This window comes from Chelmon rostratus, chromosome 3 (genome assembly GCF_017976325.1).
Source record: "Chelmon rostratus isolate fCheRos1 chromosome 3, fCheRos1.pri, whole genome shotgun sequence".
Lineage (NCBI taxonomy): Eukaryota > Metazoa > Chordata > Actinopteri > Chaetodontiformes > Chaetodontidae > Chelmon > Chelmon rostratus.
This window is the reverse complement of record NC_055660.1, coordinates 18,964,103-18,991,750: the sequence shown is the minus strand read 5'-3', so window position 1 is coordinate 18,991,750 and position 27,648 is coordinate 18,964,103. Positions and strand designations below refer to the sequence as shown.

General features: G+C 43.0%; 1 protein-coding gene across 1 annotated transcript; it reads left to right on the top strand.

Annotated features, from left to right (window-relative positions):
• Positions 1-332: 332 nt before the first annotated feature.
• Positions 333-25,070, top strand: LOC121604052 (myosin-9-like). Its single transcript, XM_041933447.1, has 43 exons — positions 333-528; positions 4,480-4,670; positions 4,831-4,971; positions 5,086-5,242; positions 5,692-5,719; positions 6,237-6,330; positions 6,943-6,963; positions 8,343-8,435; positions 8,724-8,787; positions 9,190-9,288; positions 9,553-9,696; positions 10,609-10,704; positions 10,841-10,917; positions 11,128-11,322; positions 12,290-12,463; positions 12,685-12,858; positions 13,136-13,250; positions 13,703-13,893; positions 14,003-14,124; positions 14,436-14,505; positions 14,622-14,782; positions 14,932-15,040; positions 15,895-16,026; positions 16,226-16,432; positions 16,562-16,699; positions 16,811-16,934; positions 17,427-17,598; positions 17,813-18,025; positions 18,171-18,315; positions 18,403-18,609; positions 18,752-18,856; positions 19,587-19,739; positions 20,074-20,322; positions 20,492-20,704; positions 20,905-21,117; positions 21,204-21,365; positions 21,502-21,630; positions 21,953-22,041; positions 22,283-22,406; positions 22,681-22,889; positions 23,207-23,315; positions 23,467-23,639; positions 24,052-25,070. The coding sequence occupies exons 2-43, from the start codon at positions 4,488-4,490 to the stop codon at positions 24,155-24,157; spliced, it is 5,880 nt and encodes a 1,959-aa protein (XP_041789381.1). The 5' UTR covers positions 333-528; positions 4,480-4,487; the 3' UTR covers positions 24,158-25,070.
• Positions 25,071-27,648: the final 2,578 nt, after the last annotated feature.

The following is a 27,648-nucleotide window of genomic DNA, read 5'->3' as shown; positions in this document are numbered from 1 at the left end:
CCTTCAGTACACGGAAGACACATCCACTAAAGGGATGAGAACACTTCCTGGGTAATACTCGATCAAAAAAAAAGAGAGAAGAAAAGAAAAGAAAAACATCATCATCATTACAGATGTTATCCTTTGCTTCCTTGTGATTTCTAAAGTAGCATGTGAGCTAGTCTACTACTCTTTAAAGGACTGCTTTTTGATTCAGAAGAACTTGCAACCAGGACCATCCCATGTACGCGTGTTTTAATTTTTTCTTTACGTGGAGCTCTTGAACGCAGCACAGACCGCGGAGGAGGGGCGGGGCGTTCAATTTACCTGCGAAAACTAGAAGCGGGCGGATTAAAGGCCACTGCCGAGCAGCTGGACCGTATGCCAAAGAAGAGAGACGCGGCTGAAGACGACAGACAGACAGACAGACAGACAGACAGACAGCTTGTTTGCGAACAGAAAGCGTCGCCGAGCAGGACCCCGCTGCTGCAAACACGGACACAAAACAACGACCCGAGCTCACCTACAGTGCCTGCAGCTGAAAACCAGGTGCGTTCTCATTTGTGGTCTGCAGGTACAGAGGGCTGGGTGGTGATAACCTCGGCTCCAGCAGGTGGGGGTTCTTATGAACAGGTGTCGTTTGGAGACGAATTATAGTTAAAGAAAGACGAGTAGAAATCAATTGGGTTTGCTCAAGGTGGGACATATTGCGTCTGTCCAGGTGTTCTCAGCAGGAGACACAGAGGAGCCCCTTCAAACCAGCGCGTGCTGATTTATCTCTGGATTGTCTTGGAATATTGATTACTATATCATTTGACGGGGCTTTGTCTGAGTCGAGACTGATTGTGACAGCTAATAGGCCACTCAGTCACCTCTCTTTATGACAACAAGCACCAGTATAACCAGTATCAACCTAAACTAAACATGTCAGGTGTAGGTTACCTGTTATGGACACAACTTTTATCTTTGAGGACAGGTTGCATGTTTCCTTTGTTTACGAGGAAATAATAGTATGCATGACATCATCAGCACAAAAGGGCAGGAAAAACAAGCCCGGTGGTATGAACATTTCTGTTTTCACCTTCACTGTTTAGCTTGGTTCTGTCATATTTGCATCCTGCAGTGTGTTCTGTCAGTCAGGTGCTTTGCATGAGATGTTTTTTTTTTCTTTTCATAAAACAAACTGCACACACCCTGCTGCTGCGTGTCTGCCCTCAGGATACAAAATTGACATGCGATCACAAAGGAGGAATTGGCTTTGTGGTGATGAATGAAGTTTTGTCTGACCTGAATTTTCAGCAGGATCTTTTAAAGACTATTGTAGCTGGGCCACATTTCTACTCATGACTTGTGAAAATAGTTTGCTGATCAAAATCTAGTCTTCCTCTTTTTTGTTCAGCCCGCAAATGAAACAGTGCTGCCACATCTGGAGCCACGAAAAGTCACGTGGTTGTTGGTTGTCTTGTCTTGTCGCCTTTTTAAACATGAAGTGAGCTACAGGCATCTGTTTCAGCTGAATTTTCTCCCCTTTTATTTTGCCATTTCACATCTTTAGCAAGCATACAGTGCAGCTTTGTAACACGCCTGCCTCCACCTCAAAACCCAAACATCTTCTCATTCACTGAACTCAGACTAATCCTGAAAGTCAGTACCACAACGCTGATGATATCTTATCAGTCCCTCTCCCTCCAGCCTTGCATCAGAAGCCGGGCTGCAGATGGCAGAGCTCGTGCCCTCTGTGTTAGGTAAGAGCCATGGAGGCCTGGATAAAGTGGGGGATTGACTGGCAGCCAAGAACAGGAGATGCTGTCATAAAATGTGCACGATAAGACAGAAGAACACAAGAGACACAGATTATCCAGGTCTGTGTACACAATAGGAACGCATCTTGATGAGGTTAACCAGGTGAGGGGACCTGGAGGGATTCTGCTTCCATACATGCTTGAAATGCACTCTTCCAGTCAGACCCTCCGACCTGATTTTCATCCTGGCCTCAGCACAGTTTGGCGGGAGTCGTTTCTGCTCTGGATTCGAATGACAAGACAGAAATGAGAGGAGGTGAAGGCTGAAGTTGTCGTATCATTTTGAACAACAGAGTGTCAAAATGTGCTGAGCAGAGTTTGAGCAACTTCCTGAGGAAGTTAGCTCATGGATAGCTTTAACAGTGAGGCCACACACGCACACACGTGAATGTCACAAGTTGTCTGTGTGGGCTTCTTGTCGAATGATTTTGTGATGATGCATCCACGCCCTCGTATGCTCACTGTAAATATGTGGTGCTCCTAGCCGTCTCTCACCTGTGGGAAAGCTGCAGGCTTTAGTGCCACAACCAGAAGTAATGTTGCTGTGTTCCTCTTCCTCCCCCACTGATCTTCAAGAGTCTGAGCACATAATGAACTTAAGAGGGACACAGATGACACCTTGTGCACTGATCCCTTTATCCCTCGCTCTATAAACACACACACAAACACACACTCTATGTCTTTTATCTCTCTCTCCACACACACACACTCTGCTGTTTTTTCATCATACATCCTCCAACTGAGAGGAGGCAGCTGCTCTACAAACATGTAATCATTTATATAGAAGTGACAACGCCTTGCTTGGTTTTAATTTACAGTCATTTTTACATGGAAAAGTAAAAGGTAAACTAAGGTGTGGACATTATTGCAACCCATTACCAATTTATACCTATGCAGCTCCTAATTTGGCTTTTAAATGCCATTAGAACGTTTTGTTTGTTCACATTAATTTTAAAGTGCGTTCTTTTTAATTATCCGGTTTATTAGAACAGTTTCTATAGCCCTGTACCTCTAGTGTTAATTGTAAGTCACTCAGTGGTCCCCAAGCTGCGCATTGCAAGAGAAATCTGAAATGAGGGAAAACAAAACAAAATTCAGCTTCACTGTAATGTAATGTCTTGAAAATGAGCTGATGCATCTCACGGATATCCCATAAATGATAAATTAGTTCAACAAAGTGTTGGTGGAAGCAGAATCTAGGTATGGATTTGATGTTTTTTGAGATCATTCATGGTTCCTGATGAGGCCCTGAGTCTTTCTCCAGGGTGTGGTTGGAGAATAATGACACTCTCTCTCTGCCCAGACTTGCTCCTAACATTCCTTCCTGCCTCTCTGCCTGCAGAGCATCCTTCCACCGACCTCTCGCCGGGACTTTTACATAACTCGCACCACCAGAGGCTTTAAATGCCCAGAGCCAGCCTCGCCGTCCTCAGGCAGAATGATATGTAATAGCTGCACATTAATTACCTATGGCGGAAATTGTGGCTCTAAAGAGAGGGCTGTGGGAGAAGGAGTCGGGAATTTGTGGAATTCTGTGTAATGAGCTGGATGAGGAAGGAATGTGGGTCAGACAGGGAATGAAGGATGAGTCGTACTGTAGCGCTCAGGTAAAAGCAGACTAACTGCACAGACTGTGTTGAGCCTCAGGTCATGAAGACAAGGATTTAAATTCAACATGTTTGTCCTTAATCTGGTTTCATCTTCCGATCATAAGCTAGCATTTGGATTGTTAGTGCTGCAGTGATTTTTTTTATCGCCTTTCTTGCCATTTTCTCCACATCTGTGTGAGCTTTCATGCGCAGTTCGTTTTTTAGGTCATCGAGTCAAGATGCAGCAGGCTCGTAATAATACAGCAAAACAACATGAAGCGACAGCTGTTGAGGCGATAATTAGCCCGGACTTGTGCGGCAGCCTGTGCCTGTGCAGTAAATTTCATCGCCATAAAGACTTTTATGTGTCAACATGTGCGAGTTCATGTAACTCGTCAGGTGAAGGTTTATGTGAGCAGCTTAAGGCACACATCAGAGCTAAAACTCATAATACAACCTCAACAAACAGAGTTAATGTCACACATGATGAGTGACGGGTGTAGTCACAAGCAGTACTAACAGAGGCTGTTGTAGTCATATTTCGAGACACGCAAACAGTATTTACTTCTTGCATGTTACACTGAAAGGCGTGTAGGATTGGTGAAATGTTGTCAGTATATTGCAGATTAGGACACAAGCACCCAGAACTGCACCAGCTGGTTAAAACTGGCCTCTAAATATTAGTTAGCTCAATTCTTTTAAGGATTGTTTTGTGGCCTGTTTGCCTTTATTTGGTTGTGAGAGCAGAGAAACAACAGGAAATAAGGAAAGAGACGAGTTATGACATGCAACAGAGCAGGACTTGAGTCACTGCGATTGCAGCATCAGCGCCCCGTGTTTTAAAATTTGTAATCTTAATCTACCTGCATGCAAGTGCACATTTTAACAGACGGTGATGGTTGATGGTTGGTGGTACAGGTTTTACAGAATAGCCCAAGAAGAAAAGATTTTTGTGCAACAGTGAAACGATTTTTGACCATTTGAATTTATCAGGATGCATAACCTAAGTCTGAAACCAGCTCCACAGAAAACTTTCAGTCATTTGAAAGGTCAGGCTGCTCAAAATGTCTTCACCTCTGTTTAAAATGTTCTCGTGCTCTGTCCTAAAGCTACCACGATGGAAGCAGACAAGTTCCTGTATGGGGACCGCAATGAGATGAACAACCCCCTGGCCCAGGCTGACTGGGCCACGAAGAAGCTGGTGTGGGTCCCCTCTGAGAAGCTGGGCTTCGAGGCCGGCTCCGTCAAGGAGGAGCATGGGGAGGAGTGTGTGGTGGAGCTAACAGACTCTGGCAAGAAGGTGAACATGCAGAATTTGTCTGTTTAGCATTGAGAGTGCTGAACAGACAATTCAGCCACATTTCTGTGTGATGCATTTCTGATTATCTTAAAAATAACATAAAAGTGTTGTTCAGGAAGCCTGTCTGACAGGTGTTTCTTTGTCTCTGTGAAAATCTCAGGTGAAAGTAAACAAGGATGACATTCAGAAGATGAACCCACCCAAGTTCAACAAGGTGGAAGACATGGCGGAGCTCACCTGCCTGAATGAGGCCTCTGTGCTGCACAACCTCAAGGAGAGATACTACTCTGGACTCATCTATGTGCGTATGGGTGGATGCGGGAGTTGATGTACTGGCACCATGATCAGACATCGTCTTTTAAATGTATTTATTGTGTGGACTCATGTGACTGTTGACCATCTTCTGTCTCACCAGACGTACTCTGGTCTCTTCTGTGTGGTGGTCAACCCATACAAGTACCTGCCCATCTACACTGAGGACATAGTGAACATGTACAAGGGCAAGAAGAGGCATGAGATGCCCCCTCACATCTACGCCATCACAGACACAGCCTACAGGAGCATGATGCAGGGTACCACAGCTGCCTATCTGTAAAGTGAAACAGCATGTTCAGCCGCTTCAGACATTATTTGTACAGTACATAGACTAGGAGCATGTAGGCTCTGTACACGCACGCATAGTTATAGGGCAGCAACTAACGATTATCAATGAATAAAAAAATAATTTTGACTAAAACATATCAGAAAGTGGTGAATAATGTCAATCGTCAACGTCACCTCTTCAAATTGCATCTTCTTGTTTGACCATCAGCCCAAAACCCACAAAAACAAATCTTGAAACAAACACTGGGGCTGCTGGATCCTGATAATGGCTGATGTACAGTTGGTGATTTATTTGCTTTCCATCAACAAACTGAGTTGAATTGAGTTCAACAATCACATGCCTTTTTAATCTCCCATGAGCTGCTTCTTTGTGTCTGTTATGCCCGATCAACCTTTTTCCTCTCTGTCCTCCTGTCAGATCGCGAGGACCAGTCCATCCTCTGCACGTAGGTCACGCTTCTCTTCGCATCTTCACAATAACTTATTCGTGATCAGGCTTTTTTTTGCATGTATTCCTACAGACTGTGTCTATTGGTTGCAGGATCAAGCTTGAATTTTTTATTTTAGTCACTCTTCACACTTCATAGTGCAATTGAGCAACACTTTTCAACATTCTCACCTCTGGCTTCATGTAGTCGCTGTTCAGGAGCGTTCGATAGCATCACATGTATGTATGTACGTATCAGCCGATAGATGTTTAAATCAGCAGCGTTTTCTGAGCACTTGCAGATTTTCTCACATATGTTAGGTAAGAAAATTGGATTCAAAGATCGTCCTTGAGCTTGGAAACATTTTTCTTATTTTGATGTTTGTGCAGGATCTGAGAAAAGAGGTTGCTTTGTTGGACACCTTGTCTTTATTATTGTGTGATGTGTTGCTTTTAGTGCCTGCCATGATGCTCAGTTACTGACCCCTCTGATGCATATTGTGTGCCTGAATCTTTGGGTTTGTCTTTGTCTGAAGTGGGGAATCAGGAGCGGGGAAAACAGAAAACACCAAGAAAGTCATTCAGTATCTTGCCCATGTTGCCTCATCTTTCAATTCCAAGAAAGACCAGGTCAGTGAAAACTGTTTTTCTTTGTAATCCTCTCTTTTCATCCTGATTTCTTTTTTTTTTTTCGAAAAAACACAATGGACACCCTCCACCCCCTTTTGTATTTTTGTATTTCCTCTCTTCCGATGCTTCTTGCTCTCTCCATGTTGGTCCATCTCTATAATGAAGCCTGCCTGAATGAGCTGTGTGGCGACTACTGCACATTCCTCTTTCAAGCCTCGACCCGCCCGACTCACCTCTCAGTGGTGACTTCAAGTGATGCTGAACGTGTGTGTGTGTGTGTGTGTGTGTGTGTGTGTGTGTGTGTGTGTGTGTGTGTGTGTGTGTGTGTGTGTGTGTGTGTGTGTGTGTGTGTGTGTGTGTGTGTGTGTGTGTGTGTGTGTGTGTGTGTGTGTGTGTGTGTGTGTGTGTGTGTGTGTGTGTGTGTGTGCACTTACTCACGTACTCTTATCCCTAATATGCAAGTTCTTTCACAAGACTTTACATGACATGTTTGATGCGTTATTTCTTCCTGGTTCGTCAGGTGACACCACATTTTTCTTTCGTTCTGTCATTTTGTGCGCTGAAGTTGGTATCAAATGTGTTGAACTCTCTTCTTTTTCACCTCTTCTCCAGGGCCATGCAGTTTTGTCACATGTGAGTTCATCTCCCTGACTCCATACGCATGGTGTCTGACTCTCTACTAACAGGAAACGTTTTATTGTCTTTGGCCTTTCAAGGAAATGATCAAGCATTACATAAAGCATAGCCTGTGGCTTTAGAGGAAGAGTGGGTCAGTTTGAGAAATATACTTATTAATTTTTTCATGTCTGTACATTAAATATAAAGCTGAAGCCAGCAGCTGGTTAGCTTAGCTTAGCATAAAGACTGTAACGGGGAAATTGTTAGCCTGGCTCTGTCTAAAGCCACAAAATCTGCCCACTAGCATGTTAAGTTTCATTTGTACAAAGACCAAAGAGTGTAAGAAATAGTCCCCCACCCTTGTTAAAACACAACATTTTTACACTTCAGGTTTTGTAACATTACCTTTGGACTGAAACAGCCTGGTCATTTTTCCCTGTTTCCAGTCTTCATGCTAAGCTAAGCAATGCTAACTACCGTCTGGCTTTAGCTCGCATTTAGCACACAGATATGAAAGTGGTTTTAAACAAACTCTCAGAAAGATAGGAAATAAGCAGATTTCCCAAAATGTCAAATTACCTTTTCAAAAACTTTCAACAAGTAAATAAAACAAAAACAATAACAGGATGTAGGTAGTCCTCCAACTTTTACATATGTGTTGAATAGTTTCTTTGAAATCTAAAAGTTTTCCATGCTTAGTTAAGAGTCTGACGAGGGTGCAGAGGATGAAGAAATGCAGTTATTTACCTTGTGGCAGTGAACTGCCCAGCAGAACAGCTGAGCAGTAACCTTATCTGAGACCTGTCTCAAATGCAGAAACACACCTTGCTGTGTGTGCCTGTAGTTTTAAAAGCTGTATTAGGTGACACTCTCCCACTCCACCCAGCAGCTTTTTTTTTTCTCAACCTGGTCAGTCTTGATTTTGTCATTATGTATTGCGCTTGCTTGGGGTGTCACAGAACACTCCTGCATTTCCTTTGGGGGATCTTGGCTAACCGGCCTGTATGCTTCTGTGCTCTCTTGCTTGTGCCTGCATGGGCGGGGATGGTCTCACAGGGTTTTTGTGCTTGAGTGGGCTTGCTGTGCTGCGGGAATGTGTGTTGGAATGTGCAGGACTGTGTGTGTGTGTGTGTGTGGATGGGTGGGGGTGGGTGGGCATGTACGTGTGTGTGAGATTGGGCAATGATAACATCCCCTGGGGTGATTCTTTTAAATACGCAGCCTGAATTATTTTTAATATGCTGAACGAGTTATAGCGTGTTTTTGCTGATTAAAGTTCTGCAGCGAGAGAGAAGATGCATGATTTTGGGTTGCGCTGGCTTCACTAATGTCCACTTAAGAGTCATGATAAAGTGTTATTGCAGTTCGCTCTGATACTGTGTCCTCTCTGTCAGGGAGAGCTGGAGAAACAGCTGCTGCAGGCGAACCCCATCCTGGAGGCCTTCGGCAATGCAAAGACCGTCAAGAACGACAACTCCTCAAGATTCGTAAGAATGCCTTGAAGCCTTTGATTTGAACTTTGTTTTAAATCTTAGTTTTTTTTCTCAACAATGTAAAATTCATGGCTAATAAGAACTATTCAAAATACAGGTGGAAAAAACACCACGACTCAAAGTATGAGTTGAACACACTGTCCCACCCACTTCAAACCAGTGAGAAGTGCACAGAGGAAAACACAACCTCGCATGTCAAATGGCAGATTGTTGCGTGCATGTATCGATCCCAGAGCTCATAGTGAGAATCTGGTTGAGTTTTTGATTTGGTTTCTTTTGCAGGGAAAATTCATCAGGATCAACTTTGATGTCAATGGATACATCGTTGGAGCCAACATTGAAACTTGCATCCTTTTTAAGAACACACTGATCATTGTCTCTGAGCTTCCCTGAACACATCTGGGCAAGTCTGACAGAAACCAGTAAAAAAAATTTGCATATTGTAATACTGCCTCTTGTTTGCTGTCAATTTGATCTGTTTATTTGACTCAGCAAATGTGTTTACAGGGTAAGTACCATATGAGATTTATACCAGCTGACATATTACAAGTATTTAAACAGTTTTTTGACACTTGGTGACAAGGTTGGGTAAAAATGCAGGTTCAAGTACAACATAAGGCCTCCTATGTCTCAGTTATCCTTTAGTTAATCACAGTCCCATCACCAGCCTCACTTCTGCACTACATTTTAAAAATGCTGTTGTCCCTCTGCATTTGCCTTTGTGTGCCCTTGACTGAAATGATACCAGATCTGCTTGAGAAGTCTCGGGCCATCCGTCAAGCTCCCGACGAGAGGAGCTTCCACATCTTCTACTATATGCTGACCGGAGCGGGGGACAAGCTGCGTTGTAAGACATTTTATGACGATATGAAAGCATCAAACTGGACTCTGTGAATGAAGGTTGCAGAAAGTTGCAAAATAAATGTGGTTTATTGTCAGCTGAACGTGACTTGCAGTTCAAGACATTTATAGCTAATCTAGTCACCTTCTTGCCAGTCGCACTAGAGCTGTAGTTGTATAGAGTTTAGCAGGCCCATGAAAATGGCAACGCCCTCTCGGCTTAACACATACATCTTTTGATAATCATTCTCTCCTCTTTTTCACTGTCTAGCCGAGTTGTGTTTGGAGGATTACAGCAAGTACCGTTTCCTGTCCAATGGAAACGTGACGATTCCCGGCCAGCAGGACAAGGACCTGTTCACTGAGACCATGGACGCCTTTCAGATCATGAGCATCCCAGAGGAGGAAAAAATTGGTACCAATCATCTTTATTTACTTGTTTGGGGTTGTGATGCATTATTTTTTATTTCATTATCAATTAAAAGCTTCCCTGTGGACTTTTTGACCTCTGCTTCCACTATGGAGCTGGTTTTCTATGTGTGGGTCCCTGTTTTGTTTGACTTGTCCACAAGCCTGCAGCCATGCAGGCAATGAGATACACAGTCCTGCTGGTGGTGTCCCACTTGTTTACTGATCAACAGGTGGCACTAATGTGCCAAGATGTGCAGCAAAAGCAGTGAAGGGTGCTAGCTAGTAAACATGGATGAAAATGCAGAATTTGAAATACTTAAATCAGCTCTGCAAATGTTTTATGATAAAGGAAATATATTTAACACATTTGTTAAGGACAGACACAATGGGTTTCTAATGAAGACACATTGTGTCTGTCCATGTCTGTCATAATTTTCCACAGTAGTTACATGTACCTTTTCAACCAAGAGTCCAAAACCCACAGATATTCAGTCGGGCAAAAAATAAAACATATTCAGTTTACTGTTTACATACGACAGAGAAAAGTATCATGTTGTCTAATGTAAGAAGGGGGACCCAGCAGATGCTTGCTCATCAAACCAGTTGACTCAACAACTTATTGTTGAACTTTACTTGTTTAGAAATTTGGATGCATTTAATCGTGTTAAAACAATGTTTGTTTTGAACGACCATTGTGACATTCCTGATGGAGGAAAAGGATGAAAATTTGGTGTAAAATTTTTGCTTAATATTCCAACCTTTAAGAAGATTTTAAATATCTCATTGTACTGAGTAAGTTTTCCAGGGTGTTATTAGTACGGTAACATTATGAAACATATGGTCTGGTGGCACCTGTTCTTCACTCTGTGATTTCTTCCTCTGCAGCACACAGTGACCTCTTCTATTTGTTTGTCAGGTCTGTTGAAGGTGGTGTCGGCTGTGCTGCAGTTGGGAAACATGACCTTCAAGACAGAGCGTAACAAAGACCAGGCCTTCATGCCTGATAACACTGGTACACAAACACACACCATCGTTATCATCATTATTTCCTCTGCACTATCTGTCTCACTCCATTTGTTCAAACCTTCCCAATTCATCCAACATCCACCTTTACATCCTCCAACATGACTCCCATGTTTCACCCCCAGCTGCTCAGAAAGTGTGCCACCTGCTGAGCATCAATGTGACCGACTTCACACGAGCCATCCTGTTTCCCAGAATCAAGGTCTGCATCACAATCAGTACATGAATGCTCCTTGACATCAATTATATAAAATATTTGCCTTATTCTTATGATTTTGGCAACATAGTTTGTGATGCAAATGTCTCCCATTTTGTCTGTCAGTTGATGTCTGATACAAGATTTTGTCAGTGAGCCAGTCTCTACATAATAATTTTGTACCACAGGATGACATTGGAGTATTTCTTTTTGCAGGTTGGCAGGGACTATGTCCAGAAGGCCCAGACCCGGGAGCAGGCTGAGTTCGCTGTCGAGGCTCTGGCCAAAGCCTCTTATGAGAGGATGTTCCGCTGGCTGGTGTTGAGGATCAATAAAGCCCTGGACAAGACCAAGAGACAGGGAGCCTCCTTCATTGGCATCCTTGATATCGCTGGATTTGAGATCTTTGAGGTGAGGCGTTCAAGGCTAGACAGATCGACAGTTATGCATCATAACTCTAGTTCTATTATCAGAGCAGCTATGTTGGATCAGCCACTCTGTATGTTTGTATCAGAAGCACAAGAGTCTGTTTCATGCTGCATCCTATAGAGTGGTGTCAAAGTTCAATCGGTATAACAGATGGAGGCTCAATTCACAACCAGAAGTAAACACATGTTGCACAGCTCCTCATAGAAATGAATGGAGAGCAAAATCCAGTGGGACCATTGGGAATTTGGACAGGCATACAGTGTTTACGCTTGTACAATAGAAAGGGGGTGCGACTTGACCACAGTTTAGATCTGAGGAACAGACTAGACAGATATCTAAATTCATGCTGCAAACCGGTCTTGTTTGTGGCCATCTTAAAGTTTCCTGTTTTGTTTGATCCGGTATAAGGATGCATATGCACATGTGTGTGATGCGATACAGTCAGTAAGATACGCTGCATTGCTATTCATCTTATTGCTTCCTTGAATTCCTTCCAAGTAATCCCGCCACTTCTGAAATCTCCTTCATGTTCTGGGGCTGCCATTCCCCCTCCGCTAAAGATGGAGAGTATGTCAGTCAACTCTTACTGGAGCTGCATTCAGTATTCGCTTTTTTGCGAATGCCGAATATTGTATACATTGCTGTAATATTACCCAGGCTAAACATAGTTCAGATTATTAAGTATGTGGTTTAGGATAATTGTTGCTGCATACTCGTTTTATGGCTGCAACTAACTATTATTTTCACTGGCATACAAATTCCTTGATGATCCATGATATGACTGACAGCCCAAAACACAAAGATATTTAGTTTACTAACATGGAAAGCAAAGAAAAGCAGCAAATGTTAACATTTGAGAAGCTTGGACAAGAGCGTTTTTGTGCTGAGAAAGACTTGACTTACTCTCAAAGTTCATTTTCCTGTCGGTTTCTTTAATTCACTCCTACAGTTGAACTCATTTGAGCAGCTGTGTATCAACTACACCAATGAGAAGCTGCAGCAGCTCTTCAACCACACCATGTTCATCCTGGAGCAGGAAGAGTACCAGAGGGAGGGCATCGAGTGGAGCTTCATCGACTTCGGTCTCGACCTGCAGCCCTGCATCGACCTCATTGAGAAACATGTGAGACGTGTCCCAGTTCTTCCTCCTCAAGGCTCACAAATAACACTGACAATATCTGTCTTAGACTAGAGTGACACAAGCCTTCTACAGAAGTCGCTTCTCTTATTTTCTGTTGTGTAATAAGCGTGGAGACATAGATGCACATAGAATATTAAATCAGTCAGGATTCCTTTGAAATGACATGTGTTTTCTCCATTTGTTGTCCTCACCATTGTTCTCAGGCCGGTCCTCCAGGAATCCTGGCTCTGCTGGATGAAGAGTGCTGGTTCCCCAAAGCCACAGACAAGAGCTTTGTGGAGAAGGTGGTTCAGGAACAGGGAACACACCCCAAGTTCCAGAAACCCAAGAAACTCAGAGACATCGCCGATTTCTGCATTATACACTATGCTGGAAAGGTAATTGACAATAACTTTTTTTTTGTTTCAATATGAACATAGTGAACATGTACTTCTCCATTTCTCGGTTCAAAGAAAAAACATTCAAAAATTCTATGTAAGGGCTATAAGGAAGCAAAGTTTTCATTTTTCCTCTTGACAATCTGAGTCAGTTAAGGTGAGACAGGTGAAACCTGTAGAGGGTATGTAGAGTGAAATTATCTCCCTGGCCTTACACAGCTTGTACAATAACTGAAGTCAGCAACGTAAATGTAAATGTAGCTCTGCTCTGATGCAGGTGGACTACAAAGCAGACGAGTGGCTGATGAAAAACATGGATCCTCTGAATGAGTGTGTGGCCACTTTGCTCAACCAGTCTACAGACAAATTTACTGCTGACCTGTGGAGAGACAGTAAGTGGTGCAGCTGAATAAATCCATCTTTCTGTGCACTGTCACCCGGTGAAGGTCCATCATTGAAACACTGAAAGCATTTCCAACAAACTTGCAGGCATTCATCAGTATCTTTTGCATGCCTTCATTTCATCAGTATCTTTTGCATGCCTTCATTTTTTTTACACACCTGTCTACCAAGTGTACATTATATAACATTTTCTTAAAATGTATCACCTTACAATTACCCTCAATGAATTGCCAGTAAAAATGTAAATACTGAAATCATTTGTAGGTGCAAGACTTTCTGCTGATTTGTCAAAAGAGCTTCAGTCGGAATCACAGGATTATTCGTTTTCTACTTAAGTAAAAGATGTGACATTTGAACATATTTTCATTATGAGAAATAATGAAAGATTTCATTTCAGTGTCATAAACACACTGACAAAATTGTTTGTTCCTCGTTCTCACAGTGGACCGTATTGTTGGCCTGGATAAGGTGGCAGGAATGTCAGACTCCATGCACGGAGCGTTTAAAACCCGTAAGGGCATGTTCCGCACTGTGGGCCAGCTGTACAAGGAGCAGCTGGGTAACCTCATGGCCACGCTCAGGAACACCAACCCGAACTTTGTCCGCTGCATCATCCCCAACCACGAGAAGAAGGTGCTAATAATATTGAGACTAATAATTTGATTATATATCATTGTAAAGAAGAAAGTGAACACACAGAACAGCTCTTTAATGGTCCTTTATGTATTTGTTTCTTCCTAAGGCTGGTAAACTGGAGCCACACCTGGTTCTGGACCAGCTGAGGTGTAATGGAGTCCTAGAGGGGATTCGCATCTGCAGACAGGGCTTCCCCAACCGCATTGTCTTCCAGGAGTTCAGACAGAGGTAACAAACAGCAGATGTGTCTGCAAACTTAGAGACTGAGACACCAATAAAAAACAATTCCTAAAATGTACCCCCCCACCCCCATTTACTCTCATTATACCCCTCTCAAGTAATCCTCCTTTCTCTACAGCATTTTCAGTTCTCAGGCAAGAGGTAATTCACAGAAAGACTTGCATTTACAACAGTGAATGACTAAAAAAGCAAGTCAAAGAGTGGCTCTTTTAATTCTACAACCTGTCGTCTTTAATTATACAGTTACAGGAAAGAGTCATACTACTTGAGTAATTTGATTCTGCTCATCTGTGTCTCAGGTATGAAATCCTCACTCCAAATGCCATCCCAAGGGGCTTTATGGACGGCAAGCAAGCCTGTGTGCTCATGGTAAGAACAAATAATCTGTTTCAGAAATAAAAGTAAAAAAAAAAAAAAAGGCTTGTTCTTCTCCATTTCAAACTGTTGAACTTGTCATTGAGTCGCCTTCGTCATCCTCACTTCAGATCAACGCTCTGGAGCTGGACCCGAACCTGTATCGCATCGGTCAAAGTAAAGTGTTCTTCAGAGCTGGAGTCCTGGCCCACCTGGAGGAGGAGAGAGACATGAAGATCACTGATGTGATCATCAGCTTTCAGGCCTGGTGCAGAGGATATGTGGCCCGCAAGTATGACAGATAAACATCATCCAGAGAGTATTTTATCAAGCAACATATTTTCTCTTTTATGCAAATAAATAAATGTAACATAACATACTTCCAGACAGAATGTTATTCACTCTATTTTGTTTGTTTATTTATTTATTTTTTTACTCCAGAGCCTTTGCTAAGAGACAGCAGCAGCTAACAGCCATGAAAGTTATCCAGAGGAACTGTGCTGCTTACCTTAAACTCAGGAACTGGCAGTGGTGGAGGCTTTTCACCAAGGTAAGGGATTAATGAAGGCAGTTAAAGTTGCCTTTTATCAGTGTGCCACTAAAGCTTTAGGTAACCCAGTAACAGGCCAGCAGTAGTTAAACTATGCTAGTGTCATGATTACTAATTTAACTATCAAAATACTGTGTATTAATAAAAAGATGAATAAGAAGCAACAAGAAGAGCTCAATGGCCTGTCTGATGTACAAAAGACAAACAAAACACACCAATATTCAGGGTTTTACAAAAACTAAAAAAGATAATTTTTTTAAGAACTAAAGGCATATAGATAAGGAAACTATTAAGCTACTCATTTATGGGTAAAGGCTAATACATTTTTTAATTAAAGGCTATATTCTGTCATCTGAATCTCTGGTTTTCTCCATGTGATTCTGGTGCCAGAAGCTGCAGCCACAGGTGTGTGTGTGTAAAGCTATTGAGTCCTGGTGTGCATCCCAATTATATTATAAATTATTCAAGATTGGTAGTGCTCCAAAAGGTAAAACTACATGCAGCACAGCAATATTTCAATATTTATGGGTCACCAGGTTAAGAGTCAAGTTGCAAGTCCTCTTCTTCACAACTCTATCCCAACTTGTCACATGCTTCAGGTGCAGATTTCTGATTACATATCTTGACCTAATTTGTGAGAAAATGATCTCAGTCGGGGATCTGTAGAACACTCACCTTTTTATATACTGTCGCACTGCTGTAATAGTAATGTGATTTTACACTTGCATGCTTTTCGCTCAGACAGACACAGTTTCTCATGAGAGCCCCCAGGAAAGTCCAAACATCCCCATGTGTTTTAAGAACTGTTTCAACAATACAAAGTTTGGTTATTTTATGTTATTTTTTTCTTCTAGGTGAAGCCTCTGCTGCAAGTGACTAGGCAGGAGGAGGAAATGCTGGCCAAGGAAGAGGAGTTGGTCAAGGTGAAAGAGAGACAATTGATGGCTGAGGAGCAGATCAGAGGCTTTGAGTTGAAGCAGCAGCAGGTAGGAGTCTCCGTAACACTGGAGTAAGCTCAATCTCTAGCCAGTCTTAAAGTGGACACAGTTAGTTGTAGATCTGCATTAGGCTTTCTTTGGTGTGATTGCAGCAGCACTTTTAATTAATTAATTAATTAAAATTAAAAACATCACGACAAGTCTTCTCACTTCTGAGTGATGCAGCTTTGACTGTGTTCCCCTCTAGCTGAACGCTGAGAAGTTGGCTCTTCAAGAGCAGCTGCAGGCAGAGACGGAGCTATGTGCGGAGGCTGAGGATATGAGAGCTCGCCTGGCCAACAGGAAGCAGGAGCTGGAAGACATCCTGCATGACCTGGAGTCTCGCCTGGAGGAGGAGGAAGAGAGGGTCTCCAGCATGCATACAGAGAGGAAGAAGATGCAGCAGAACATCACGGTCAGTGCAGTCCTGTGGGAAGCAGAACGTCAGATTTGATAAAGACATACTCAAAATACAGCGGCAGTGTGTTTAGAAAAAAAAAAGAAAATGCATTAACAGTGCAGATCATTTGTGTTGTTCATCCAGGAGCTTGAGCAGCAGCTGGACGAGGAGGAAGCAGCCAGACAGAAGCTTCAGATGGAAAAGGTCACCATGGATGCCAAGATCAAGAAGATAGAGGAGGAAGTCATGTTGCTGGACGACCAGAACAGCAAGCTCAACAAGGTCTCATGCAGTGTTCATTTAGCCCAGAGGTAAAAGTCCACCTGCCACCTGGGAGGGTAACAAGTTATTTACTTGTTTTTTTTTTTTGTTTGTTTTTTTTAATAATCTCAGGAGAAGAAACAGTTGGAGGAAAGGATCTCAGAGTTCACCACCAACTTGGCTGAGGAGGAAGAAAAGTCCAAAAGTTTGCAGAAACTCAAGAATAAACACGAAGCCATGATCACAGATTTGGAGGGCAAGTATTTATGGTGTATATTATTGCGGTGTTTTGTTTTGGTTTAATTTCCCACTGAATCATCTGCGAGTGTGTTTCATGATTTATTACGTCATTATTATAACTCACTTTTCTGTCTTACACCACAAGCCCTTTTTGTGGAGCCAGGGAAGTGTCAGGAAGAGAAAAAATACATTTATGCACACGATTTTCTGTTGTTGATCTCTGTTGACGGATCAATCTCAGAGCTGGAATGCGGACAAACAGTCTGATGTTCAGATGTTTTCCTGTGTTCAGGCCTATTTCACCCATATAGCTACTGTATATTTCTCATCTAAGTCACCATATAACAAATGTCACACTATCAATGATATTGAATTGAGATTGCAAATTAAGTGATACATGTGCACGAATTATGTTTTTTTTTTTTTCCTGTTCTTTTACCTTTGCAAATAATTACAATTTTAAATGGGTAAGTTACACATTTGGCTTTCTCTGTGTTCTCACACACAGAGCGCCTAAGAAAAGAAGAGAAATCGCGCCAGGAGCTGGAGAAGAACCGTCGTAAACTTGAGGGAGACTCCACTGAGCTCCATGACCAGATTGCAGACCTGCAGGCTCAGATCGCTGAACTCCGAGCTCAGCTTGCTAAGAAGGAGGAGGAACTCCACAATGCACTGGCCAGGTTTTAAGAAAATGAAATTAAAGATTTTTTAAATGCAAAAGCAACATATTTACAACAAAAAATTGTCTGCTGAAGCTTTAGATATGAACTGGCTCATGCATGTTGTCATTTAATTTGACAGAACTTCTGTGATGATGAGACAAGACTGTTTCTTTTCACTTCCAAGCACGGCCCTTTATGTCAGTCTCATCCCTCCTCTTTATGTCACCTCCAGGATCGAGGAGGAGGCTGCGGCCAAGAACACGGCCCAGAAGAAGATCAGGGAGCTGGAGGCTCAGATCTCTGAGCTGCAAGAGGATCTGGAGCTGGAAAGGCAGGCCCGCTCCAAGGCCGAGAAACACCGCAGGGACCTGGGAGAAGAGCTGGAGGCCCTAAAGACTGAGCTGGAGGACACTTTAGACTCCACCGCAGCACAGCAGGAGCTGAGGTAGAATTCATGGTTCAGGTTTCTTGCTGCCAGAATTGTGGGTTTTTTGTGGGAAGCACAATTCTGCAAAGATATATACATTCAGTTTGTTTCTCTTCTCTCACCTTGTTCTTTGTTCATTCACTTCCTCAATCTGTCTTTCTAGAACCAAGCGTGAGACGGAGGTCACCCAACTGAAAAAAACACTGGAGGAGGAGGCCAAGATCCACGAGCAGCAGATGGCCGACACGAGACAAAAACACAATCAGGCATTTGAAGAGCTCAATGAACAGCTGGAACAGGCCAAAAGGGTAACGAATGGGGTGGTCAGAAGAGAAAGATGCCAATGCTTAACAAACATCTGAATAACACCAGTTATATGTGTGGCACTCCTGCAGAACAAGGTGTCAGTGGAGAAAGCCAAGCAGGCCCTCGAGAGCGAGTTCAACGAGCTGCAGATCGAGATTAAGACCCTGACACAAGGCAAAGGGGATTCTGACCACCGTCGCAAGAAGGCTGAAGCCCAGGTTCAAGAGCTGCAGGTCAAATATGGAGAAACTGAACGACAGAGGCAGGAAACGGCTGAGAAGATGACCAAGTTGCAGGTACAGTATGAACAGAGTGCTCTGTTAGAGGTGATTCACAGGGTGGAGGAAGTAAAGGAAAAGTAGTTGGTTGAAAGGAGGAAGGTTTGAGATGGTGTTTCTGCAAGATTCATCAAGGATTGTCTTTTTGCCTGGTGTCTAGTCCGAGCTGGACAACGTCAACAGCCTCCTGAGTGAAGCAGAGGGCAAGAACATCAAATCCAGCAAAGACCTTTCTGCTGCAGAGTCTCAGCTGCAGGATACACAGGTACAAACACACATGCAAAGATGTTTTACTACTATTGCTACTTATCTGTCTTGTAATTTCAGATAAAGCTGAAACAGTAGTTATTAATCAGTTATTTCGATCGTCAATTTTTGTCATTTTTAGGCAAAAATGACAAATTCACTAGTTTCAGCTTCTCTGAAGTGAGGATTTTATGCTTTTTATTCATTTTATAACAGTGTGAATTTAATAACTTTCAGTTTTGAACTGTTGTTTAGGAAAAAAGCAAGCAGTCTGTATATGTCAACTGAATGGTGACAGGCATTTTTCTTCGCAATTTTCTGACATTTTATCGGCCAGGCAATCTGCAAATTAACCGATAATGAAAATAATCTCTTTTTGGCACCCAAATCTTACTGTATGTATTTGCTCTAAGATTTTTTTTAAATAATGAAGGACATAGCATGAGTAGATTCAGTGTGACTCTTGCTCACACAATATCCCGACTAACTCCTACTAAGAAATCATAGAAAAAAGATTATACCATCTTGATGATAGTGATCACTTTTGAACGTTTTCTTCACTATAATTCATCCACTGATTGTACATTCAAAGTGACCCTGCAAACAGGAACTGCCAGTAGCTAATTCAGCATGACTTTTCATGGTGCAAAGTTGCCAAAACATTAGCAAATACAGGAAAGAAAAGAGTTCAAATGGTTAAAGGAATATGTTTTTTCTGAACTGGTTTGCTTTCCCTCTCTTAATTCCAGGAGTTGCTCCAAGAGGAGACTCGTCAGAAGCTGTCCCTCTCCTCCCGCCTGAGGCAGATGGAGGATGAGCAGAACTGCCTGCGGGAGCAGCTGGATGAAGAGGAAGAGAGCAAGAAGAATGTGGAGAGGCAAGTCTCGACTCTGCAGACCCAGGTCAGTCCAGTGTCACACTGTCCCTGCACTTAAACAAAGCCCTTTTCGCATCACGTGCATTGACAGTTATTGTAATTGCACAGTGTTCTTAGATCTGTATGAATCAAGAGAACTGATTTAAGAGGGGTCTTAGATCAGTACTGATGACTTCATATAGATGGTGTTTATAGCCATACTAACCGTGTGGCTCTATGGTTGGCAGTTTTCCTCAGCCAATAGAAGGACTTCCTCCCTACCATAGCCCTGATTCATTCATCAGACATCCACAGTGTCCCCCAGCTTGTCCATATTTTGTTCTTGTTCTTCTAATTTCCCTTCTTTTCTTTGTCTCCAGTTGGCAGAGATGAAGAAGAAGCTGGAACAGGAGGCCTTGTCCCTGGAGGGGGCAGAGGAGGGCCGCAAACGATCCCAGCGGGAGTTGGACAGCGTGATGCAGCAACTGGAGGAGAAGAACTCAGCCTACGACAAACTGGACAAGACAAAAACCCGTTTACAGCAGGAGCTGGATGATCTCGTACTGGACCACGATCACCTGAGGCAGATCGTCTCCAGCCTGGAGAAGAAGCAGAAGAAGTTTGACCAGGTATCATGTCAACAGTGTTTTGTGAATGGTGAACTAAAGGGCTGCTCGTTTTTCTTTTGACAGCTTGATGAGATTTTGTGTCATGCTAAATAGAAGTTGTAGCTGTAGTAATCTATGAATGGCCACAAAGCAAAAATGAAACTAATTTTCTGCTCTGTCCTTTCCCTAGATGCTGGCCGAGGAGAAAACAATCTCAACTCAGTATGCAGAGGAGCGCGACAAGGCCGAGGCTGAGGCCAGGGAGAAGGAAACGCGAGCGCTGACACTGGCCCGCGAGTTGGAGACCATGACAGACCTGAAAGACGAGTTGGACCGGGCCAGTAAGCTGCTCAAAGCTGAGATGGAAGACTTGGTCTCCTCCAAGGATGATGTTGGCAAGAGTGTAAGGGAAAACAATGGCATCCTTTTGGTGCATGGAGAGCTGATATAAGATGAACTTGGGTCTCGATTAGGTTGGACATTTGTTTTGCTAAAAATGCTGCATCATTGCGCTCTCAGCTGATTAAATTGATGTAGATTGTTGGCATCATCTCCCCACTTCACTGTCTTAAAAATGTTGATATGTAACAACCTTGTCCACAGGTTCATGAGCTGGAGAGGTCAAAGCGGGCCATGGAGCAGCAGCTGGAGGAGATGAGAGTTCAGCTGGAGGAGCTGGAGGATGAGCTGCAGGCCACAGAGGACGCCAAACTGCGCTTGGAGGTCAACATGCAGGCCATGAAGGCCCAGTTTGACCGAGACCTGCAGGCCAGAGATGAGCAGGGAGAGGAGAGGAGGAAGCAGCTGGTTAAACAGGTACCATTCCCAAGCCACTGCATGTATAATTGCTGAAGAAAATGCTGAATCATGATTTGACTGACTAAATATCCTTTCACTCTCAGGTGCGTGAGATGGAGATCGAGCTGGAAGAAGAACGCAGGCAGCGCAGTCAGGCCCTCTCGGCCAAGAAAAAACTGGAGATTGACCTGACAGAGCTTGAAATCCAGATTGATGCAGCCAACAAGGGCCGTGATGAGGCTCTCAAACAACTGAAGAAACTCCAGGTAGAATATCTTTATCTAACTTTCATATTTGTGTTTCTTGGTGTCTAGGCTCTTTTGTCTCTACCTCAGTGTAAAAAGATGAATGAATGCTGTTGTGTCTAACTTTGGCTTTGCTGTCTGCATGTTTACTCTTCAGAGCCAAATGAAAGACCTAATGAGAGAGCTGGATGAACTGCGTTTGTCCAGAGACGAAGCTGTTAACGGCGCCAAGGAAACTGAGAGGAAGCTCAAGGCCATGGAGGCAGATGCCCTGCACTTGCAGGAGGTATGAAAGTAATAATATCAACTCAAAATTCTGAATCCAGACTGGATGTGGGAAAAGTACCTAGTTTAGACAACTTCTTACTTTCATAGACTCAATCAGATATTACAGAAGACATGATAGTAACCAGATATACATGGAACATTATATGATGGTAAGGTTTACTGTTGCTTTTATTGCCTCCAGAGGGAGAAAAAGGTCTTGGATTGAAGGAATCGTTGCATTAAAAACAGATGCAGTGTGTCATTGACTCAAGTTGTCCCATCAGGCTCTGCTGTATCAGGCTTTAAAGTCTTAATATACTTGTGCCTTCTGCTTCTTCTAGGATCTGGCCACTGCAGAGAGACTCAAGAGACAAGTTCAGGCCGAGAGAGACGAGCTCCAGGATGAGCTTAACAGCAGCAACAGCAAGAAGTATGAACCCAACAGTGGCAGCTACTTTTCAGATAGTAGAAACTTCATTTTAACATATTACATGCGACAGAATACTCTGCAGGTGGGAGCTGCCTGTCATACTCTGCAGGTCATGTAGATAGTAAATAGTATGGGTGTAGAGTATGTACTTTAAAAATGCCTGCAGCTTATGCAGTTAAAGGGCACCTACAAGTTTGTCTCTCAACATTAACTCTCACTCCTCTTCCTCGCTTGCTGCCAGTTCTCTGCTGACAGATGAGAAGAGAAGGCTAGAAGCTCATATCGCCCAGCTGGAGGAGGAGCTGGAAGAAGAGCATCTCAACACTGAGATGGTGACCGATCGTCTGAAGAGAAGCACACTGCAGGTAAGGACATGCGGTATCTTAGATGTGTTGATGACTGCAGCTGATATTTTTAACTGAGCAGCTGAAAAAATAACTTCTGGCATCAGCAACAAATAAAGAAAAGAAATGTAACTTTATCTGGACAATATCAACAGCAAAAGATCTGTCAGTGATTGTCAGGTGAACTCTGAGGGTTGTGATGAAGAAACGACACCTCAGTGAGCAGCAAAGATGAACTACTGTAGAATATGCTTTACTTTAACGATGCCTCTCCACTGCACGTTCCTGACATTAGACTGAGCAGTTGACCACAGAGCTGGGTACAGAGCGCAGCACCACCCAGCGGCTGGAGGGGGCTCGTTCCCAGCTGGATCGCCAGAACAAGGAGCTGAAACTGAAGTTGCAGGAACTCGAGGGAACCATCAAGTCCAAGTACAAATCCTCCATCACCACACTGGAAGCCAAGATTGCTCAGCTGGAAGAACAGCTCGACATAGAGTCAAAGTGAGTGCCGTGCAATGGATGCTTCGAAACCACTCCAAGCAGATGTGGATGGCTCACAGAAAACCAGAACTTTTTTTCTGTGACTTGTGACTTCCATTTCTGCTTTATCTTCTTTGATTGTGGCTGTAACAAATCCCTAGATCCCAAGTTTCAATAATTATGTCCGTGTATACCTGATTCAGTAAAGAAAGATGGACAGGAGTTAATAAAGCAAACGTTATCTATTTATTTTAAAGAGTAATATATTTTTCTTTATGTTCAGAATCCCAAGACTTTTTACCTATTCCTAACTGCATTTTCTTTTCTACTCATTTCAGAGAGCGTCAGCAGGCCTCCAGGCTGGCCAGACGGACAGAGAAGAAGCTAAAAGAGGTGTTGCTGCAGGTGGATGATGAGAGGCGCAACACGGAGCAGTACAAAGACCAGGTAAGCCTCATTACTAATCTCCTTTCACTTTTAATACCCAGATTATCAAAGGGAGGAGAGAGGAGTCTTACTGTGCAGGTTGATCCTGACTGGAATCCTTTGCTGATTGGCTTGTATTGTTTTTGGCACTAAGTGAACGCTCTTTCCGCAGGTGGAGAAGACGAACAGCCGCATGCGCCAGCTGAAGCGTCAGCTCGAGGAGGCAGAGGAGGAGGTGACGCGAGCCAACGCCTACCGTAGGAAGCTGCAGAGGGAGCTGGATGATGCCGCGGAGTCAGCAGACGCTATGAACCGTGAAGTCAGCAGTCTGAAGAGCAAGCTCAGGTAGAGGCTTCTAGCTTCCTCTTAGTACACAAGTTTTCATCTCACATTTGACAGCATATCGTGTTTAAGTCAAAGGGAAAGTACATCACGTTAACGCTTGAAGATCAGTGAAACTCATGAGAGTTTTGCTCCACCTGTGAAAACAATTGGATGATGTCTTCTGTGGAGCTAAAGGAGCTCTGTCAACATGGCAGTGTGGGATTCAGGGTTTTTTAGTTTGATTTATTCTAAAGATTAAATGTCAGGATATTTCAACCTTTGCTGTTTTCACTGTGTTTGTTTGTGTTGTTTGAAATTTGATTTCTACACTCTGCAGTAAAATAAAATTGTATGTCTCATTTTTACTATTTGTGTACAGTATTTGTACTAGCATTTGTGCAGCACCTGACTGTGTGTTTTGTCTGTTTTAAAGACGTGACATGCCTTTCAATTTGCGTCGTCCCCTGAACCGGTCTGGCTTAGACAGCGACGAGGATGTGGACGTGCAGACCGAAGCAACTGAGCCTGCCGCTGAGTGAACGGAGGAGAGCTAAGAGGGAAATATCATAATGACCACGGTCAACATGCAGACATTGAAAAACATTAAGTATGCGAGCTATTCAATAAGACATATCCTGAGAGGATTTAGCCTTGTATTCCCCTTGACAATCATCTTATAGCCTTACTGCTACTTTCCATGTAATGCATTTATATTTGGCCAAAACTTTACATTCCTCTCAGTGAATGTGAGTGGTGTTTTTCTACAAAGGCTTTACATCTACTTTTCTTGATGTATTTTTCTACTTAATGGGTATATCAAAATATTCCTCTTGTAACAAGCCATTACAATTTCATTTTACTTGTGCTTGAGGTTTATGTGCTGTTACTGTACCATTTTTGGGAAAAACACTGGACATTTTATGCTTGTTTTGCACACAAAAATATGGGTCTTTTGGGAGTTCTGATGCAGTTACAAACTGTGGTTCACATTTGCTTATGCCAGTATGAAACTCTGCATCTGTACTGTTTGCTTTTCCTCTCACTGTGTTATCCTTTCATGTTATTACCTCAACCAGTTTTGCACAATGCCAACACAGACAAAACAGGCACAAGGGTGGAAACGGCAACGTTGGCGACAATGTTGATAAGAGTTTTGTACCATCATCTATGATAGCTTGGTTGATGTATCATTTCTCACTGGTTTTACACTTTCATTGTGGGTGGTGGGTCATCATGTAGTAGGTGTCACTGTACTATATACTTTTGTGCTATGCTTTACACAGCAGAGGGGGTTTCTATTAGCACATTAGCTTGAGTGTTTTACCAGAGTTAAATCCTGCATGCTTTAGAGCAAGTATATGATACCCTAACACTGTATCAAACTACAACCCCGACTGAAAAGTGGGGACGCTGTATACAACATAAATAAAAGAAAATGTGATAATTTGCTAATCCTTTTTGACATATACTTAATTGAAAACTGCATCAAGACAATATATTTAATCTTTTAGTTCACCGACTTCACTGATTTCTGTAAATCTAAGCCTTTTCTGAATTTGATGCAGCAACATGTTTTGAACAAGTTGGGACAGGAGCAACAAAAGACTGGGAAAGTTGTGGAACGCTCCAAAAACACCTGTTTGGATCATTCCACAGGTAAACAGGTTGATTGGTAACAGGTGACAGTATCATGATTGGGTATGAAAGGAGCATCCTGGAAAGGCTCAGTCGCTCACAAGTGGATGGATTGAGGTTCACCACTTTCTGAACACATGATTGTATAAAGGATGTTACTACATGGGGTTGGAAACGCTTCATAAAACCACTGTTGGTAAGCACAGTTTGTTTGCAAGTGACTGAATTCTGTATTAATTTAGGTTTTACACAGCATCCCAATTTTTTGGAAATGGGGTTGTAATTACATGTCATATGATGCCAATATTTGACGGCTATGCTATATTTTATCAAATGCCTTAATGCAATAAATTGACAAACCGTCAAACGCATTTCACGTCCTCGTCTCTTGTGTGAGTTAGCTCAGTTTGGACAGTTGTAGGCTCAAAGGATAGGCTTATATGATCAAAATCCCAAAGTTGATCTTTTTAGTACAAGTTTGTTTTGTATGGGGGTACAACAAATTTGTCTGAGGAAATTCATCACTTTGAGAAATGTTTCTGAGTGTCACATTAGAGATGAGGACTATGGAGTTTCCCCCTTTTCCCTACTAAGTTTTGTTCTGTATCGTTTAGGCTTCACCCTCTAAGGTTATTCGCAGTGGGCTTATCCCTCCTGCACCCACACAGCACTGAAATCTTGAATCCAGGCCTACCTGCGGTATGGGTCCAGCTATCACTGCAAGCACTTTGAGAAAATTTTACTTAAATAGTGAGAAGAAAAGGAAAATACGTAGCTAAAAGAAATATCCTTTTCAGAGAGCCAAATTTCTCCAGTGTGCTAAACCAAATGCCATCAGAAAGTGTCAGGGGATGCCAGCAGAGCCTAAGAACCTGAAAGCTCATTTCTGTACTACACTGCTTCCAGAACAAGCATCTGAGATCAGTGGGGCTGCCAGCATAGTCCTCCCCCTGAGAGCGGCCATTCCTGTCCCCCAGGCATGGACTGCTGCTTGGCTGACTATGAATCCCAGGCACCTCTACAGCAACCTTCCAGGCATCGAGAAGGGACCGTCTTTGTGCTCTGAGAGCACATGTGCGTGTCATAGTTTCCATGCATGCAGCATGGGCTGTCAGGCTGGTTGTGGCTGCTCCCATGATGCAAGGATACTCTGTCAGGTGAAAGGAGAGATCAGGAATTACCTGGTTGTAGGCCAGTATTTGTGGGCTTGGCTGCTGAATGGGAACCTTTAGAGAGGCTGGGCCTCTCTCAGGGATGTCGTGCGCTCTATCCAGGGTGCCAGGGCTGCATCTGCTAGCTAGAGTGTGTCACACAGCCAAATGCACAACTTTTCAGCGGTTCCTTGGGGCTCCCTCTGTCTGCACAGCACCTGTATCTCTCTTGTGATTTGGACCCTCTGAAGCACAACAGAGCACAATCCACCAGAAGGGTTTCATCTTCCATAGTTCTGCATGGAGGGATGTGTGTAGAAAGCATTTGCACTGCAGCTTCTTGGTCACTTGTTGGCATTTTGTGATTGATATCGGGGTATTCGGCTGTGTGCTCTCCTTCCTCCCTGTTGATGCTGGAGAGCTGTTCTTCCTCTTCTCTGGTTTTCGCTGGACTGTTCGAGTATGTAAGGCACCTATTTTAATGGCACCAAATTACCTGTCAATGGAGCACTGTGACATGGCTTCAGGTTAGAACCAAGACAGTGAGACAACAGGTGCGCTCATATACCTTACTTTTTGCCTAGCAGCCAAACGCTCCTCTATGGTGATTATATGCACGGCAGCCAAGCCCTGGAGCCCCAGGCACGAGTATTCTAAGTAATAGAATGGACACAGTTCAAAACTCCAGCTCCAAGAAAAAAGGCACATTTTAGAAGTACTACCATAGAAGGTGAAGCTGTATGCTCTTGAAGGTCAGTTTTAATTTGTTAAGATATAAATATGTTAAAGGTGGGGTAAGTGCAAAGCCCTTACGCTGCAAACGGGAAACAGACAAAGTGGCTTGGGTTTAACAACACAACGCTATTCCAGTCAATCAGCAACAATCAGCGTGCTTATGCCGTTAACGCAACAGCAACATCCAATCACCATGGTTGGTGATTATTTGTACAAAAGCTTCGAAGCCCTAAAACAAGTTTCAGTAAGTCCAAATCTAAAACCTACAGTTCATTGTTCAATGTTATTTCACAGAAAAAGGTCAGGTCATTTTTCATAGCAAGTCAAAGCTGTAACGAAAATTAAGCTTTAATCAAGTTGTGACTCATCAAATGTTGCAGGGATGCATTAATTTGGGCCTTTTTTTTTTTTAGCTTTTTGCACCGTGGTCACCTGATCTTCACATGATTACACACTTTTAACCTCTGCGACCCTCAGCAGAAATATTAAAACATGTTATGATTATAGAT